The following is a 19454-nucleotide window of genomic DNA, read 5'->3' on the forward strand; positions in this document are numbered from 1 at the left end:
GTGGATATGAGAATATTAATCTGTCTCCATGGCTGTGGATATGATAATATTAATCTGTCTCCATGGCTGTGGATATGATAATATTAATCTGTCTCCATGGCTGTGGATATGAGAATATTAATCTGTCTCCATGGCTGTGGATATGAGAATATTAATCTGTCTCCATGGCTGTGGATATGAGAATATTAATCTGTCTCCATGGCTGTGGGTATGATAATATTAATCTGTCTCCATGGCTGTGGATATGAGAATATGAATCTGTCTCCATGGCTGTGGATATGAGAATGTTAATCTCCATGGTCTCCATGGTCACCTTGCTGCATTGACCCTCGACCCCCCGTTGTGGACATTACCACCTCCCTGTCTTCCTTCACCGGCTGATAATGAGGGCTTCCATGTTCAGACCAATTACTCAGATTATTAAAGGGCCAAATCCAGAAAGTGCATTCACACATCAAAGGAGCCAGTGAGTCGTGTGTGTCTGTGGTGTGTGTGTGCTGTGTGTGAGTGTGTGTGCGTGTGCGAGCTACAGAGTACAGCGATACTGCACAGCCCTCACATTAACTTGGTCACCCTGACCGACACACACAGCCTCACATTAACTTGGTCACCCTGACCGACACACACAGCCTCACATTAACTTGGTCACCCTGACCGACACACACAGCCTCACATTAACTTGGTCACCCTGACCGACACACACAGCCTCACATTAACTTGGTCACCCTGACCGACACACACAGCCTCACATTAACTTGGTCAGAAAGAGAAAGCTTTAGGGAGGGAGAGAAAAACGTCCTGTGTGTCGTGTCTGTGTGTTTGTGTGTGTTTGTGTGTGTACATGTTCAAGTATGTGTGTGTGTGTGGGTGCATGTTCAAGTGTGTGTGTGTGTGTGTGTATGTGTGTGTGTGTGTGTGTGTGTGTGCCTGCAAGCAGCCTGCCTGTGCCTCTGTGCATGTGTCACCACATTGAAGTGACAGCCAAAACCATTTTCCACATTTTTTTTTAGTCTCGTGGATCAACAGTGCGGCTCTCTGCCGTTATGGGTGTCAGAAACCATGGCCGTTGCCATGGCGATGCAACACTGCAATATTTCTGCTTTGCAGCCTGCTTGCTGCAGCCTTGGAATGAGAGATGGCAAGGAGGGGGAGAAGAGGGAGAGAGAGAGAGAGTGGGAGACGAGGGGGAGAAAGAGGAGGAGAGGAATAAAGAAAGGGAGGGTGGAGGAGGAAGGAGAGGGGGGAAGAGAGACAGAGGAGGTGGGAGAGAGAGAGTGGGAGACGAGGGGGAGAAAGAGAGGAAGGGGAGAAGGGAGGAGAGGGGGGAAGAGAGACATAGGAGGTGGGAGAGAGAGAGTGGGAGACGAGGGGGAGAAAGAGAGGAAGGGGAGAAGGGAGGAGAGGGGGGAAGAGAGACAGAGGAGGTGGGAGAGAGAGAGTGGGAGACGAGGGGGAGAAAGAGGAAGGGGAGAAGGGAGGGGAGGGGGTCTGCTGCAGGCTCCACCAGAATGCTAATCAGGCCCTCAATGGTTTGTCCTTCATTACACCAGAGACAATACTGAGGCCAGAGTAGAGGGGCTTTCACATATGGGTAACACGCAAGGACAAACACGCACACAGACACACACACGGACACACACACGGACACACAAACACACACACAAACGCACACACACACGGACACAGATACACACACACACACACACACACACACACACACACACACACACACACACACACACACACACACACACACACACACACACACACACACACACACACACACACACACACACACACACACACACACACACATGGCCTTTTCTCTAACACGGGTGTATTGATACTCACGTGTCAGTCTGTGCTGTGCATGGGGCTTAATCTGTTCGTCCCAGCCAACCAATGAAATCAATCAAATATTTTACAAAGCTCATTTTGCATCAGCAGTTGTCACTATGTACTTTACAGATACTCAGCCTGACACCCCAAACAGCAAGCAACGCAGATGCAGAAGCACAGTGGAAAACCTCCCTCCAGCTATGACTAAAACTTCCCCTACCTCTCCTGAAACATCCTCAACGTTAACAAACATTTAATTATTCACGAGACGCAAAATGGACCTAATTGCCTTTTACAGCAGAATGTCTCTAGAATTTTCCAGCAGGGCAATCCTACTTTCCTGTAGCTGTAACTAGCATGATCCCTGTTAAAGAGGCCTGCTACTGTGGGAAAAGACACTGATATGTACAGTACCAGTCAAAAGTTTGGACACACCTACTCATTCCAGGGTTTTTCTTTATTTTTACTATGTTTTACATTGGGTTGGAAAAGCATTCCAGGTGAAGCTGGTTGAGAGAATGCGCAAAGAGTGTGCAAAGCTGCCATTAATGCAAAGGATGGCTACTTTGAAGAATCTCAATATATTTTGATTTGTTTGACACTTTGGTTAGTACGATTCCATCTGTGTTATTTCATAGTTTTGATGTCTTCACTATTATTCTACAATGTAGAAAATAGTAAAAATAAAGAAAAACCCTTGAATGAGTAGGTGTGTCCAAACCTTTGACTGGTATTGGATGCATCCCAAACAGCAACCTATCCCCTATTTAGTGCACTAAACCCTCTTTGAGATGCAACCTCAGTGCTCTGAAGGGGACATACAGGGACGGAATTAATATCTGGGGCACTAGTTTTAATTGTGGATCAGAAAGGAGACTTGATTTAAGGCATTAGGAGAAGGGTTTTATAGCTACATGTAATGTAATTAAAACGAATGCCTTGAAGTCAGGCCATAACATTTCTTAGGGGTCACCCTCTACAGTGGGGCAAAAAAGTATTTAGTCAGTCACCAATTGTGCAAGTTCTCCCACTTAAAAAGATGAGAGAGGCACACTTCACCTATGACAGACAAAATTAGAAAAAAATTTGAGAAAATCACATTGTAGGATTTTTTATGAATTGATTTGCTAATTATGGTGGAAAATAAGTATTTGGTCACCTACAAACAAGCAAGATTTCTGGCTCTCACAGACCTGTAACTTCTTCTTTAAGAGGCTCCTCTGTCCTCCACTCGTTACCTGTATTAATGGCACCTATTTGAACTTGTTATCAGTATAAAAGACACCTGTCCACAACCTCAAACAGTCACACTCCAAACTCCACTATGGCCAAGACCAAAGAGCTGTCAAAGGACACCAGAAACAAAATTGTAGACCTGCACCAGGCTGGGAAGACTGAATCTGCAATAGGTAAGCAGCTTGGTTTGAAGAAATCAACTGTGGGAGCAATTATTAGGAAATGGAATACATATAAGATCACTGATAATCTCCCTCGATCTGGGGCTCCACGCAAGATCTCACCCTGTGGCGTCAAAATGATCACAAGAACGGTGAGCAAATTCCCAGAACCACATGGGGGCACCTAGTGAATGACCTGCAGAGAGCTGGGACCAAAGTAACAAAGCCTAACATCAGTAACACACTACGCCGCCAGGGACTCAAATCATGCAGTGCCAGACGTGTCCCCCTGCTTAAGCCAGTACATGTCCAGGCCCGTCTGAAGTTTGCTAGAGTGCATTTGAATGATCCAGAAGAAGATTGGGAGAATGTGATATGGTCAGATGAAACCAAAATATAACTTTTTGGTAAAAACTCAACTCGTCGTGTTTGGAGGACAAAGAATGCTGAGCATGGGGGTGGAAACATCATGCTTTGGGGCTGTTTTTCTGCAAAGGGACCAGGACGACTGATCCGTGTAAAGGAAAGAATGAATGGGGCCATGTATCAGCAAGGGCATTGAAGATGAAACGTGGCTGGGTCTTTCAGCATGACAATGATCCCAAACACACTGCCCTGGCAACGAAGGAGTGGCTTCGTAAGAAGCATTTCAAGGTCCTGGAGTGGCCTAGCCAGTCTCCAGATCTCAACCCCATAGAAAATCTTTGGAGTGAGTTGAAAGTCCGTGTTGCCCAGGAACAGCCCCAAAACATCACTGCTCATGAGGAGATCTGCATGGAGGAATGGGCCAAAATACCAGCAACAGTGTGTGAAAACCTTGTGAAGACTTACAGAAAACGTTTGACCTCTGTCATTGCCAACAAAGGGTATATAAGAAAGTATTGAGATAAACTTTTGTTATTGACCAAATACTTATTTTCCACTATATATTTTACCTCTTGGGGATGTCATTTGAAAACATAATGTTAACTTTCACTGCTATGCGGATGACACACAGCTATAAATTTCAATGAAACATGGTGAAGCCCCAAAATTGCCCTCGCTAGAAGCCTGTGTTTCAGACATAAGGAAGTGGATGGCTGCAAACATTCTACTTTTAAACTCAGACAAAACAGAGATGCTTGGTGTAGGTCCCAAGAAACAAAGAGATCTTCTGTTGAATCTGACAATTAATCTTGATGGTTGTACAGTCGTCTCAAATAAAACTGTGAAGGACCTCGGCGTTACTCTGGACCATAATCTCTCTTTTGACGAACATATCAAGACTGTTTCAAGGACAGCTTTTTTTCCATCTACCATAACATTGCAAAAATCAGAAATTTTCTGTCCAAAGATTATGCAGAAAAATCCAGACCTGCTGTTTTCAACTCTCTAGAGACAGCAGGAGCGGTAGAGATAGTCTTAATGATCGGCTATGAAAAGCCAACTGACATTTACTCCTGAGGTGCTGACTTGCTGCACGACTTGCTGCACGACAACTACTGTGATTATTATTATTTGACCATGCTGGTCATTTATGAACATTTGAACATCCTGGCAATGTTCTAGGGAGTTTTTCCTCGCCACCGTGCTTCTACACCTGCATTGCTTGCTGGTTGGGGTTTGAGGCTGGGTTTCAGCACAGCACTTTGAGATATCAGCTGATGTAAAAAGGGCTATATAAATACATTTGATTTGATTTAAAAATGGATTAAATAAAACACTTTTCTCATCAATCTACACACAATACCCCATAATGACAAAGTGAAAATAGGTTTTTAGAAATGTTTGCAAAAATAAAAAAAACAGAAATACCTACGTAAATATTCAGACCCTTTGCTATGAGACTCGAAACTGAGCTCAGGTGCATCCTATTTCCATTGATCATCCTTTCTACAAGGATGAGTCCACCTGTAGTAATTTCATTGATTGGATGTGATTTGGAAAGGCACACACCTGTCTATATAAGGTCCCACAGTTGACAGTTAATGTCAGAGCAAAAAAAGGTCAAAGGAATTGTCTGTAGAGCTCTGAGACAGGATTGTGTCGAGGCACAGATCTGGAGAAGGGTACCAAAACATTTCTGTAGCATTGAAGGTCCCCAAGCACACAGTGGCCTCCATCATTCTTAAATGGAAAAAGTTTAGAACCACCAAGAGTATTCCTAGTGCTGGACGCCCGGGAAAAAAGGTAGCAATCGGGGAGAAGGGCCTTGGTTAGAGAGATGGGAGAACCTTCCAAAAGGACGACCATCTCTGCAGCACTCCACCAATCAGGCCTTTATGGTAGAGTGGCCAGACGGAAGTCACTCCTCAGTAAAAGGCACATGACAGCCCGCTTAGAGTTTGCCAAAAGGCACCTAAAGGACTATGAGAAACAAGATTCTCCTGTCTGATGAAACCAAGATTGAAATCTTTGGCCTGAATGCCAAGCGAACCTGTCACCATCCCTATGGTGAAGCATGCTGGTGGCCGCATCATGCTGTGGGGATGTTTTTCAGCAGCAGGGACTGGGAGACTTGTCAGGATCAAGGCAAAGATGAACAGAGCAAAGTACAGAGAGATCCTTGATGAAAACCTGCTCCAGAGCGCTCAAGACTTCAGACTGGAGCGAAGGTTCACCTTCCAACAGGACAATGACCCTAAGCACACAGCCAAGACAACGCAGGAGTGGCTTCAGGGCAAATCTCTGGATGTCCTTGAGTGGCCCAGCCAGAGCCCAGACTTGAACCTGATCAACCATCTCTGGAGTGACCTGAAAATAGCTGTGTGGCAATGCTCCCCATCCAACCTGACAGCGCTTGAGAGGATCTGCAGAGAAGAATGGGAGAAACTCCCCAAATACAGGTGTGTTAAGCTTGTAGTGTCAAACCCAAGAAGAATTGAGGCTGTAATCGCTGCCAAAGGTGCTTCAACAAAGTACTGAGTAAAGGGTCTGAATACTTTTTTCATACAAAAAACTTTTTTGCTTTGTCATTATGGGGTATTGTGATGTCATTATGGGGTATTGTGATGTCATTATGGGGTATTGTGATGTCATTATGGGGTATTGTGATGTCATTATGGGGTATTGTGATGTCATTATGGGGTATTGTGATGTCATTATGGGGTATTGTGTGTAGATTGATGAGGGGGGAAACAATTTAATCAATTTTAGAATAACGCTGTAATGTAACAAAATGTGGGAAAAGTCAAGGGGTCTGAATACTTTCCAAATGCACTGTATGCCCGAAAGCTCTCTCTCTCTCTCTCTCACACACACACACACACACACACACACACACACACACACACACACACACACACACACACACACACACACACACACACACACACACACACACACACACACACACACACAGTGAAGTAAATACAAGATTTGCATATAAACAAACAACCTCCTACAGGTAAGTCCATACATGCACATGATACACATGATCAATGTACACAGCAGGTACAGGTACATCTTAAATCAATACCATAGACTACATCCTGTTGCCCTGTTTGACAGACAACAACCTCTCAGCAGAGCAGACTAAACACTGACAGTTCAGTTCAGTACAGCCACATCTCTGTATATACACTATGTCCTTTGATGCTGCATGTGGACCCAGTCTGCCAGCCCAAGGTCGCCAGTTGTTTCTCCTCCCAGTCCGCCTAACACATCTTGATATTGGAGGATGGAAGGAGAGAATCAGGGGAGACAGAGGGAGAGGAAGGGAAAGGGGGAAGGAAGCTAGGGGAGGGACGGCAGGGAAACCATGCCTGAAGCCTTGTAAGAATCTCAGCGCACGGGTACCAAATAGCAGCCTATTCCCTATTCCGTGCACTCTTGGCCAGAGCCCATAGGGCCATACTATAGGGTTTTGGTCAAAGATAGTGCACAACATGGGGAATATGTTTACATTTGGGACACAGATTCAGAGTTAATGGTCCTTCTTCTCGCACCAATCAATCGCGGCTAATCTCTCTCTCTCCCTGCGTTCCCCAGAGTGGTCCGCCATCCGGCGTAACGCCATGATCCCATCTTTCCCTCGTCACCGCCGCCCGCCAAACAGTCCAGTCAGCTAGGACGCAACACCATACAACTCCAATTCCAGAGCTCTCTCTCTCCCTCTCTCTCTCCAATCCCAGAGCTCTCTCTCTCCAATCCCAGAGCTCTCTCTCTCTCCCTCTCTCTCTCTCCAATTCCAGAGCTCTCTCTCTCCCTCTCTCTCTCCAATCCCAGAGCTCTCTCTCTCTCTCCAATCCCAGAGCTCTCTCTCTCTCTCTCGCTCTCTCCAATCCCAGAGCTCTCTCTCTCCAATCCCAGAGCTCTCTCTCTCTCTCCCTCTCTCTCTCCAATCCCAGAGCTCTCTCTCTCTCTCTCTCTCTCTCTCTCTCTCCCTCTCTCTCTCCAATCTCAGAGCTCTCTCTCTCTCCCTCTCTCTCTCAAATCCCAGAGCTCTCTCTCTCTCCCTCTCTCTCTCCAATCTCAGAGCTCTCTCTCTCTCCAATCCCAGAGCTCTCTCTCTCCAATCCCAGAGCGCTCTCTCTCTCTCTCTCTCTCTCTCTCTCTCTCTCTCTCTCTCTCCAATCCCAGAGCGATCTCTCTCCAATCCCAGCGCTCTCTCTCTCCAATCCCAGAGCGCTCTCTCTCCCTCTCTCTCTCCAATCCCAGAGCGATCTCTCTCTCTCTCTCTCTTCTATCCCAGAGAGCTCTCTCTCTCAATACCAGAGCGCTCTCTCAATTCAATTCCATTTCAATCCAATTCAATGGGCTTCATTGGCATGGGAAACATACGTTATCATTGCCAAAGCAAGTGAAGTAGATAATATACAAAAGTGAAATAAACAATATAAATGAACAGTAAACATTACACTCACAGAAGTTCCAAAAGAATAAAGACATAAAAAATGTCATATTATGTATATATACAATGTTGTAACGATGTACAAATGGTTAAAGGACACAAGGGAAAATGAAAATGAATAAACATAAATATGGAATGTATTTACAATGGTGTTTGTTCTTCAGTGGTTGCCCTTTTCTTGTGGAAACAGGTCACACATCTTGCTGCTGTGGTGGCACACTGTGGAATTTCACCCAATAGATATGGGAGTTTATCAAAATCAGGTTTGTTTTCAAATTCCTTGTGGGTCTGTGTAATCTGAGGGAAATATGTGTCTCTAATATGGTCATACATTGGGCAGGAGGTTAGGAAGTGCAGCTCAGTTTCCACCTCATTTTGTGTGCACATGTCTTTTCTCTCTCTCTCTCTCTCTCTCTCTCTCTCTCTCTCTCTCTCTCTCTCTCTCTCTCTCTCTCTCACTCACTCACTCACTCACTCACTCACTCACTCACTCACTCACTCACTCACTCACTCACTCACTCACTCACTCACTCACTCACTCACTCACTCACTCACTCACTCACTCGTTAGTGTTCTCCTGTCTCTTGGCCCAGTGGAGCCAGGCTCCTCAGGCTGTGGATCCTGAATTCCACAGCCCAGGCATGCAGAGCCACACCCAGGGGACAGGCTCATGCTCAGAGAGGCTAATACATACACTCCACTACATTGACTTGGGGCTGTGAGAACACTACATTGACTTGGGACTGTGAGAACACTACATTGACTTGGGACTGTGAGAACACTACATTGACTTGGGACTGTGAGAACACTACATTGACTTGGGACTGTGAGAACACTACATTGACTTGGGGCTGTGAGAACACTACATTGACTTGGGACTGTGAGAACACTACATTGACTTGGGACTGTGAGAACACTACATTGACTTGGGGCTGTGAGAACACTACATTGACTTGGGGCTGTGAGAACACTACATTGACTTGGGGCTGTGAGAACACTACATTGACTTGGGACTGTGAGAACACTACATTGACTTGGGACTGTGAGAACACTACATTGACTTGGGACTGTGAGAACACTACATTGACTTGGGACTGTGAGAACACTACATTGACTTGGGACTGTGAGAACACTACATTGACTTGGGGCTGTGAGAACACTACATTGACTTGGGACTGTGAGAACACTACATTGACTTGGGACTGTGAGAACACCACATTGACTTGGGACTGTGAGAACACTACATTGACTTGGGACTGTGAAAACACTACATTGACTTGGGACTGTGAGAACACCACATTGACTTGGGACTGTGAGAACACTACATTGACTTGGGACTGTGAGAACACCACATTGACTTGGGACTGTGAGAACACCACGGGTTGGAAGGTTTTTACTCAGTGACTCAAAATAAAAAGGCTGTCTTTTCATTTCCAAGAGACCAGAGTGTGAATGCGTTGTGACCCGCTGCTTTGGGGGCTGTAACCAGCTAAACACTACATTTCAGAGGCATCTCGTTTAATTGAAGTCACAGAAAGGTAATTGACTCCAAGGGAGAGTTTCATCCTTCCATCCCACCTTTTTCCTCCGCAGGACCAAGCAGAGCAAACAAACATGAAAAAGCAACAGCTTCACGTCGGGTCAATAGCATCAAAGAACGTTCAAAGAACCTCCCCCAACCCTCGCGGAATCCTCCCAGAATACACCACTGAGGGCTGCCTTTCATCACGACTCTGCACCCTGAACTTCCAATCCCACTGCTGATTTGTCGAAGGTCACCAGGGCTCTTTTAAACATCTCAACCAATTGCGTTGGCGTTTAGGGAGGACGTTGCTCTGTCAGAAGCTCCGATCTTGACAGGAGCTGAGGAGGTGTCTGGAGGAGTTGAAAGGATTTCTTAATTAGCTCTGAACATCCACTTAGTCCGTACCCCCGGTGTACCCTGACGAGTCTGTGCCCACCGCCAACAACATCAAAGGCCAACCGACTTTGGAAGTCAAATGCAGATCTGTAATTCGTTTTGCTGTTAAACCGTGATGGTGGGATGGTAGTTAGTGGGCTGTCATGCAAACAGACTGTATTAGTGCTGTATTAGAAGTGTATTAGAAGAGCCTATTAAGATGTACAGTACAACCATGTTCATTTGTGGTGGATATTTGACTGATCAAAGTTTCGCTCCGGTCACAAGACACAATACAGTATGCCCACTGTTACAGACTCACAGAACAATAATCAATCAACAACAATCATCCAGCTTCCGTTATTGTGTTCAGTGACCTAAATAACAGTTACAGCAGCAATATCAATCACAGTTTTAACAAAGCCAAACATTACAGTCACCATCTCTAACTACTAATCACTCATGACAGTTTGTGGTCCAAATATGGTGTGCCAGGATCCAAAAAGCTATTCACACTCCAAACAGTCCTGTCAAAGCAAAATCCACCCTTCAATCAATTCTGGCAAGGCTAAGTCCAACTGTAATCAATCCTAGCAAGGTGAAGTCCATCCCTCAACTAATCCTGGCAGAGTCCACCAGCTCTCTACACATCGGCCCTTACCCAGTAGCAGGGGTAGAGGGTTGCCAAGTGTTTCTTACCGGCATGCCTTGCCAACACCCCACATCCCAGCTGGCTTGGTAAGGAGAGTGTCTGGCTAGCAGTGGAAGAGGACAGGAGGTGGCAGAGTGGCTCATATCCTCCTGAACCAAAAATAACCACAACGAAGCCTGCTGCTGATCTGGCCTCACTGGCGGACATGTTGGTGCCCCAGATCCAGAACCATTATCGCTATTAGAGAATCTAGTGGTGCCACCAAGATGTTGGTGTTAGATTGTGGTGAATAAGGGCCCAGCATTTCCCCCAGTAAGTTATGGCAAGGAAATACTCTGGCCAATACTCTGACCACGTTTGTCATGTGACCTTTCCGGAAAGGTCACATGACAAACGTGGTCAGAGTATGTTTTTGTTAATATAAATGGGAGAAAAATGGTGGTCAGATGTACCTCCAAGCTGTACTCCTCCACGGTCCTCTTCAGCGGATCAACGATCTGCCAGCAGATGAGGATGCACAGGTCAATCAGCAGCATCCCACCCACGATGATCAGCAGCTTCTGGTCCTTGATAATCTGGAGGGAAGAAGAGAAGAGAGAGAATGATAGGGGAGACAGGGTGAGAGAGGTGGCTGTAGGTACACTTTTAGAAAAAGGGACAAATACTTGGAAAGGGTGCCTGGAACCAAAAAGGGCTCTACCTAGAACCAAAAAGGGCTCTTCCTGGAATCAAAAAGGGCTCTACCTGGAACCAAAAAGGGCTCTTCCTGGAACCACAAAGGGCTCTTCCTGGAACCAAAAAGGGCTCTACCTGGAACCAAAAAGGGCTCTTCCTGGAACCACAAAGGGCTCTACCTGGAACCAAAAAGGGCTCTTCCTGGAACCAAAAAGGGCTCTACCTGGAACCAAAAAGGGCTCTTCCTGGAACCAAAAAGGGCTCTACCTGGAACCACAAAGGTTGTCCTACATTGACACACGAAGGTAGCTCCTTTTTAAATGTAGGGAGGGTAGGGAGGGTAGGGAGGGAAGAGAGGTAGGATACAGTGAGCTGGTAAAAGACACCAACCCGAGCAGGAGTCGCATAAATCAACAAAGACCCTCTTTTGTGTTGGTGAACTTTAGAGGATGAAAGGTGGGCCACCCCGCCCCCTCCCGTCTGATCTTTATTTTGAACAGCGTTTGACCCCACCGCCGTCCACATCAAAGCAAAGGTCAGGAGAACACAGACATGGACGCACTTGAGAGAAATAATTTCATATAAATGATGTGGTCTATCTTTAACACTCTCTCTAGCTCTCTCTCTCTCTCTCCACCGCCACAGACAGAAGACGGTGGACTCAGAATGGAATGGGGGATTGGTTTAACACTTTCTCTCTCTCCACCGCCACAGAAGAATCATATCAGAAGATTGACCATGGTCTCATGTCCCTTTGGCCAAGACAGATGTCAAATTAATAAATGATCACATTCTGCTATTCCCAATGGGACATAGTGTTGTTGTGTACTGAATACAATATAAGATCCACACAGCACAGTACACTACCTACAGTATCTGAGTCAATCTGTATAGCTGTGCCCCATAATAAATAAATATGCTCTCTGCTCCCTGCTCCCTGCTCTCCATTACATCAGGCCTGCTAACATTAGAGCTGGCTACATCAGGCCTGCTAACATTAGAGCTGGCTACATCAGGTCTGCTAACATTAGAGCTGGCTACATCAGGTCTGCTAACATTAGAGCTGGCTACATCAGGCCTGCTAACATTAGAGCTGGCTACATCAGGCCTGCTAATATTAGAGCTGGCTACATCAGGCCTGCTAACATTAGAGCTGGCTACATCAGGCCTGCTAACATTAGAGCTGGCTACATCAGGCCTGCTAACATTAGAGCTGTCTACATCAGGCCTGCTTTCTTCTTTGCATTTTAAATGCTTCTGCCTACCCTGGTGACAGTATTTCTATATTCTACTGCTGATTCATCATTAAAAGCATGGGGATGTGGACTGTGTGAACTGTAGAATACACTGTGCACACTAGTTGTGATCAGGGAACAGAGCAGTCTGCTTTCAAGGCCCTGATCCGTGGGGAATGGGATCGTCAGATATGATCAAACGTTTGCATAGGGATGTGTATTTATTTTAGTATGAAATACACAGCTCATATCAGATCATGTACACACGCGTGAGGTCACTGTTCTGTGTAAGCTTGTACAGTATTATGTGGACACTATGTGCACTATGTTTTGTCTTCTCTATGTGTGTACACATTAGTGTGTGTGTGTGTGTGTGTCTGTGGGTGTGTGTGTGTGTGCAATGGAGTATCTCACTATGTGCATGTTCAAGAATACTCTAAAGTAAATCTCAGAGACAGACTACCAGGCAGACACGGAGGGAGGCTGCAGAGCAGCTTGTTTGATTGACAGGCCCCGTGCTTACCCAACACTGAACCAGGCCTCTTTAAGGAGTGAAGGAGTGCTGTGCGAACCTTACTGAGTGGAACCCTTATTGAGCACACCCTGATTTACAGTCTTCTCTCTGAGAGAGGGGGGAAGGAGGGACGGAGATGGAGGGACTGGCGAAAGGACGGAGGGATTGATGAAGAGATGGCAAATATCACTGGGGTTCCATGGCGAACCCCCAGCAACACTCTGATGACTGACAACAGCTATCACTTCACTCAGCCAAAGACCCTGCACTCAATCAGTGTGTGTGTGGAGGGAGGGAAAAGGAGGGGAGGGAGGGAGCTAGGTTAACTGCTGCCGACAGACAGATCCTGGCCCTGCTGAACCACCAGGGAATAGGTCTTTAGATTTAAGGGCTGTCTAGCTCCACCTGGGGAGCACTCAGTTTAGTCTCTCTGCTCTGATGGAGGAGGAGGAGGAACAAGAAGAGGAGGAAGAAGAGGATGAAAAAGAAGAGGAGGAGTAGGAACAAGAGGAAGAGGAGAAACAAGAAGAAGAAGAGGAGGAACAAGAAGAGGAGGAAGAAGAGGAAGAAGAAGCGGAGGAGGAGGAAGAGAGAGAGGAGAGGAGTCTGCATAATTGCCATAGCAACACATTTCACAGGAGCAAGAGCTGTTTTGTTTTTCTTTGAATTACAAATCAAAAATAAATCTTTTTAGATGTTAACACAAAAGATCCTCCCTTTTTTAGCACATCTGAAGATATCAAAACGTGTTTGTGTTTGAGATGACCGCAGACTTAAAGGAGAGATGTCTCTTTCCATCTTTAAATCTCTCTCTCTCTTTCTCTCTGCCTCCCACGCACTCTCTCTCTCTCCCACTCTCTCTGACAGCTCTCCCACACTCCCTCCTGCAGCCGTTGCCATCCGACACATCTATCCAGGATGTGATGTGAGGTGGACTACAAATATCAAAAGGCCAGCAGAGATGCAGCCACAGAGGCCTGGCAAGCCTTTACATAATCACACCAGCTACACAAGCATATTGTGTCAGATAGATATTGGTTTGCTGTTTTGTATTTCCATTGAAGAGAGGAATCGAAATATGTCAATCGAAAACAGGTCAGTGGGTAGAGTGTGTGTTACAGAAAAGCACACACACAGACGCAAGAATGCAAACACACAAGCATGTGCGCAAGCACACAAACACATAGCCCTTTAATCCTGTAAAAAACTGCAGGCTTAAACAAGGAGATGAATCACCACTCTCCCTGATGATCGGCCAGTCTCGCACAGCAGTAACAGAAACCCCACACACATTCCATCAGGTTCACCACAGGGAGCATCTGTGTGTGCTTGTGTGCGTGTGCACTGAACATAGAACAAAAGGTGTGTGTGGTAAATTATTTAGTGCTTGAGTCAATCTCTAGCTTGGCTTCTTCAGCTTGACTTTTTCTAGAGAAAGATCGCAGCAGCAGCGTAAACCCAGGGGGAGCTCCAGCTGTCCCTGAACTGTACACTGTGTGTGTGTGTGTGTGTGTGTGTGTGTGTGTGTGTGTGTGTGTGTGTGTGTGTGTGTGTGTGTGTGTGTGTGTGTGTGTGTGTGTGTGTGTGTGTGTGTGTGTGTGTGTGTGTGTGTGTGTGTGTGTGTGTGTGTGTGTGTGTGTGTGTGTGTGTGTGTGTGTGTGTGTGTACGGTCTGAGCTGAGCAGAGTGTCTGTAATGCTTTTTGTGGCTGGATCGTTGCAGCTCCTCTGGGTCTTGGGGTGACTGAGTGGGGCTAACAACCTGCCTTACTGCTGGGTCTCCCACTGGGAGAAAAACACCACTTCTTAGGTCTGCTACAGTAGTTACTCAGTTACACACATGTAGTTTGAGGAAATGTTCTGGTTGAAAAAGAGCATCACCAAGTGTAAAAGGTGCTGTTTTAGATCCCGGCGCCTCTGTTAGAAGACGTGGTAGTGACCAGTAGGAAACCGATCATATTAAATGACATGGGAGGAGATGGCTGCTGTTTTACATAATGTTCCTGCCACCGTCTCTTATGTCCGAAAAAAGCTTTTTCATATCAGGGCAGCGATTACTCACCTCGTACTGGACAAACATATTTTTTCTTTAACGAGTGGGACGCGAAGGATTTACTTCAGACCCCCGACAAGGCCAACATCCCAGTAATTCACATGAGAAGGAGACAGAGATATCGGGGACGTAGGTCGGGGTGCCTTGTAAGGATCTGACGGCGAGTGGGTAATCTGCCTCTACCACCAGTCCTATTAGACAACATACAATCATTCGATAACGAAATAGACGAGCTACAATCACAAATATCATACCAACAGGGCATTTAAAAACGGTAATATCTTTTGTTTCACTGAGTTGTGCACGGATAACATACAGCTGGCGGTTTTACGCTGCATCGGCAAGATAGAACAGCTGTCTCCGGTAAGACAAGGGGTGGTGGTCTCTCCACTGTATCAGCAGGATAGAACAGCTGCCTCCGGTAAGACAAGGGGTGGTGGTCTATCCACTGTATCAGCAGGATAGAACAGCTGCCTCCGGTAGGACAAGGGGTGGTGGTCTATCCACTGTATCAGCAGGATAGAACAACTGCCTCCGGTAAGACAAGGGGTGGTGGTCTATCCACTGTATTAGCAAGATAGAACAGCTGCCTCCGGTAAGACAAGGGGTGGTGGTCTATCCACTGTATTAGCAAGATAGAACAGCTGCCTCCGGTAAGACAAGGGGTGGTGGTCTATCCACTGTATCAGCAGAATATAACAGCTGCCTCCGGTAAGACAAGGGGTGGCGGTCTGTGTATTTGTAAACAACAGCTGGTGCACAAAATCTAATATTAAGGAAGCCTTGAGGTTTCGCTCGCGTGAGGGATAGTATCTCATGATGAGCTGTAGATCACACTATTTACCAAGAGAGTTTTCATCTATATTTTTCGTAGCTGTCTATTTACCATCACAAACCGATGCTGGCACTAAGACCGCAGTCAGTGAGCTGTATAAGCAAACAGGAAAACTAAACATGGTTGCATCACTGCCTGGTACGGCAACTGCTCGGCCCCGTTGGCCGCAAGGCACTATCGAGGGTAGTGCGTACGGCCCAGTACATCGCTGGGGCCAAGCTTCCTGCCATCTAGGACCTAAATACCTTAGCAACATTGTCACAGGCAGCAACCTGGAAGCTCCCCTTGTGATTGCTACTTGATAACCAGATTGTGATAGGGCTGCATACTTGCTCCGAGGCGAGGGGTAAAAGTGTTATTTTTTGCAAACCCTGAAAATGTGGTCAGAAACAATATCACATAACAGTCCCTCCCCTTCTCTCTTCTACACCTTCTTCTCCCTCTATTCATTTGATATCTGACATAATGCATGTGTAGTGACACAGGAATCAGTGGCATAAGAAGCGCTAGCTGCTGTTAACCAGTGAGGATTTCTCTATCAGAGTCCATAATGGCCAATTATGGTTCTAGGCTCCTGCGTTCTGCTTGAGTGCAGCCAGCCTCAGCAGACCAGACCGTGTGACTACCACAATATACTGCTGCTTGTTCACAGCAACAGAAAACGCTCTCTTCCTTCAATTAACTGGTTTACACAAAAAAACTAAATGACCATGGCTAGTCTGATGTTGATAGTGTTTTCTTGCTCATAAAGCAGGTCCCATACCTGTGGCTGTAATCCCCTCCTTGTGGTGACACTATGGCTTTGTCCCATATGGCACCCTATTCCCTACATAGTGCACTACTTTTAGACAGAGCCTTATGTTAGTGCACTATATAGGGGATACGGTGCCATTTGCGACAAAGCCTGTATGCATGTTAGCTACTCTGCATCTTTCCACAACCTGATCACTGTCAGCTACTGTATTAGCAGAGTGACCAACGAGGCAGGATCGGTGTCAAATCTATTCAGCCGATTCAGGAAGTGAATAGAAATGCAATACTTAAAATGTAAACGTTCACTTTGAAATTGATTTGACTGAATTGAAATAGAAAGGGACCCCATTCACCTCATTCATAAGACAAGTGCAAAATGATGATGATATGGTGATAATAGTAATAATAATTATAATAATTAATCATCATCATTCCACATAATACAATTTCAGTAAAAACACACGTCACCACTTCCTGCTGTTGGCCATCATTTTGGCCATGAGACCACACAGGTAGTGATTTATGTTTTTTTTTCACTACAATGTTTTGCTTGTTTATGAGATAAGGTACAGATAGATAGGAAAGACAGGAAGAGTAGCAATGGGTTGGATTGGAATCCATGCTGCAGCAGGGTTCCATAGGCAGCAGCTCACTGCGTTCTCTCACCTTTTTCTTCATCTTGACGTTCTTGAAGATAGCATGGACTCTCCAGGTCTTGGCAAACATGGCACCAAACGCTGTTGTGTAGCCCACAATGAGGATCCATGTTCGCACCTGCAAGACGAGGACAGAAACAGTCAAAAGCTGTCAAAGAGCTGGACTAAAACAAAGATCTAGACTGACAAGATGTTAGCATTTATTTTTTCTTAGCCGACAAATTCACCAAAAGCTCTAAAAGTGCACTAGAAATAGTCAGAATCCTATCATAATTCCATGAAAGTGAATGTGCAAACTTCAGAGGAAGTCGTATACTAGGATCATGGCTGTCAAACTTATGAATATGTGTTATTAAAAAGAGACCTAGCAGCCTCTCCCTACTTGAAACCCAAATATATTAAAACAAACCAAATACTATGGTGCCTTCTGTAGGCTATATCTGTATTTAGAATGAGTTGTAACTAAATAAGAGCAACAAAGCTATATCCTGTAATAACTCCCACAGTATCTAATTTAACAAGCTGGAAAAACACTACTTTAACACCCACTGCACTAAATGCTGTTTGTGTTTGTCTGTCTGTTGAAAAGCATTCTTGGCAGGGAGGCAGAGTCACAATAGAACAGACCAAGGCAGGAGATTCAGCAGCAACCCTATTCTCCCCCATGTGTAGCTTGAGGAAAATAGGAGCCCTACTGAAAGAGACTGTTCTAGGGGCCCCTTGACAAATGACTAGGTCTGGTCTGTGTGGGGGATGAAAAAGATATATGACCCTAAATCACATCAAAGTTTATTAGTACATCGATTTGAAGATGCTATTGCTGGTGCAGCGTAATACCTATGTTTCTAGCTCCAACAGTGAAGTAATACCTATGTTTCTAGCTCCAACAGTGCAGTAATACCTATGTTTCTAGCTCCAACAGTGCAGTAATACCTATGTTTCTAGCTCCAACAGTGCAGTAATACCTAGCAATACAAAACAAACCACACAAAATCCAACAAATGAAAAGAAAGTAATTAAGAAATGTTGGAACGACTTCAATCAACAACACAAATAGCACTGGAACAGTAATCCAAATCCAATGTGTGTATCCACCGGATGAATTTACACATTACATACTAAGAACGATATGTACAGCAGTAGATATGTTATAGTGGGAGAACGATATGTACAGCAGTAGATATATTATAGTGGGAGAATGATATGTACAGCAGTAGATATAGTATAGTGGGAGAAGGATATGTACAGCAGTAGATATATTATAGTGGGAGAATGATATGTACAGCAGTAGATATATTATAGTGGGAGAATGATATGTACAGCAGTATATATATTATAGTGGGAGAATGATATGTACAGTAGTAGATATATTATAGTGGGAGAATGATATGTACAGCAGTAGATATATCATAGTGGTAGAATGATATGTACAGAAGTAGATATATTATAGTGGGAGAATGATATGTACAGCAGTAGATATATTATAGTGGGAGAATGATATGTACAGCAGTAGATATATTATAGTGGTAGAATGATATGTACAGCAGTAGATATATTATAGTGGTAGAATGATATGTACAGCAGTAGATATATTATAGTGGGAGAATGATATGTACAGCAGTAGATATATTATAGTGGGAGAATGATATGTACAGCAGTAGATATATTATAGTGGGAGAATAATATGTACAGCAGTATATATATTACTAATAAATAACCTCACCTTTCTACTGACTCTGAAAAACACCAAAAGAAAGATTCTCAGGCTCCCTGCTCATCTGCGTGAACGTGCCTTAGGCATGTTGCAAGGAGACATGAGGATTGCAGATGTGGCCAGGGAAATAAATTGCAATGTCCGTACTGAGACGCCTAAGACAGCGCTACAGAGAGACAGGACGGACAGCTGATCGTCCTCGCAGTGCCAGACCACATGTAACAACACCTGCACAGGATCGGTACATCCGAACATCACACCTGCAGGACAGGTACAGGATGGCAACAACAACTGCCAGAGTTACACCAGGAACGCACAATCCCTCCATCAGTGCTCAGACTGTCAGCAATAGGCTGAGAGAGGCTGGCCTGAGGGCTTGTAGGCCTGTTGTAAGGCAGGTCC

At 45.2% G+C, this 19454-nt stretch overlaps 1 protein-coding gene across 1 annotated transcript in view; it reads right to left on the bottom strand.

Moving 5' to 3' along the window:
* The window catches only part of gabbr2 (gamma-aminobutyric acid (GABA) B receptor, 2), a 409428-nt gene that overhangs the window by 95577 nt on the left and 294397 nt on the right, over positions 1-19454 (bottom strand). Inside the window, exons 12-13 of the mRNA XM_031795138.1 lie at positions 17349-17456; positions 11072-11194 (exon numbers count right to left, since the gene is read on the bottom strand). Of these exons, the coding sequence (XP_031650998.1) occupies positions 11072-11194; positions 17349-17456 (231 nt within the window). The remainder of the gene's footprint in view (positions 1-11071; positions 11195-17348; positions 17457-19454) is intronic.

Source organism: Oncorhynchus kisutch, linkage group LG17, assembly GCF_002021735.2.
Source record: "Oncorhynchus kisutch isolate 150728-3 linkage group LG17, Okis_V2, whole genome shotgun sequence".
In the NCBI taxonomy this organism is placed as follows: domain Eukaryota; kingdom Metazoa; phylum Chordata; class Actinopteri; order Salmoniformes; family Salmonidae; genus Oncorhynchus; species Oncorhynchus kisutch.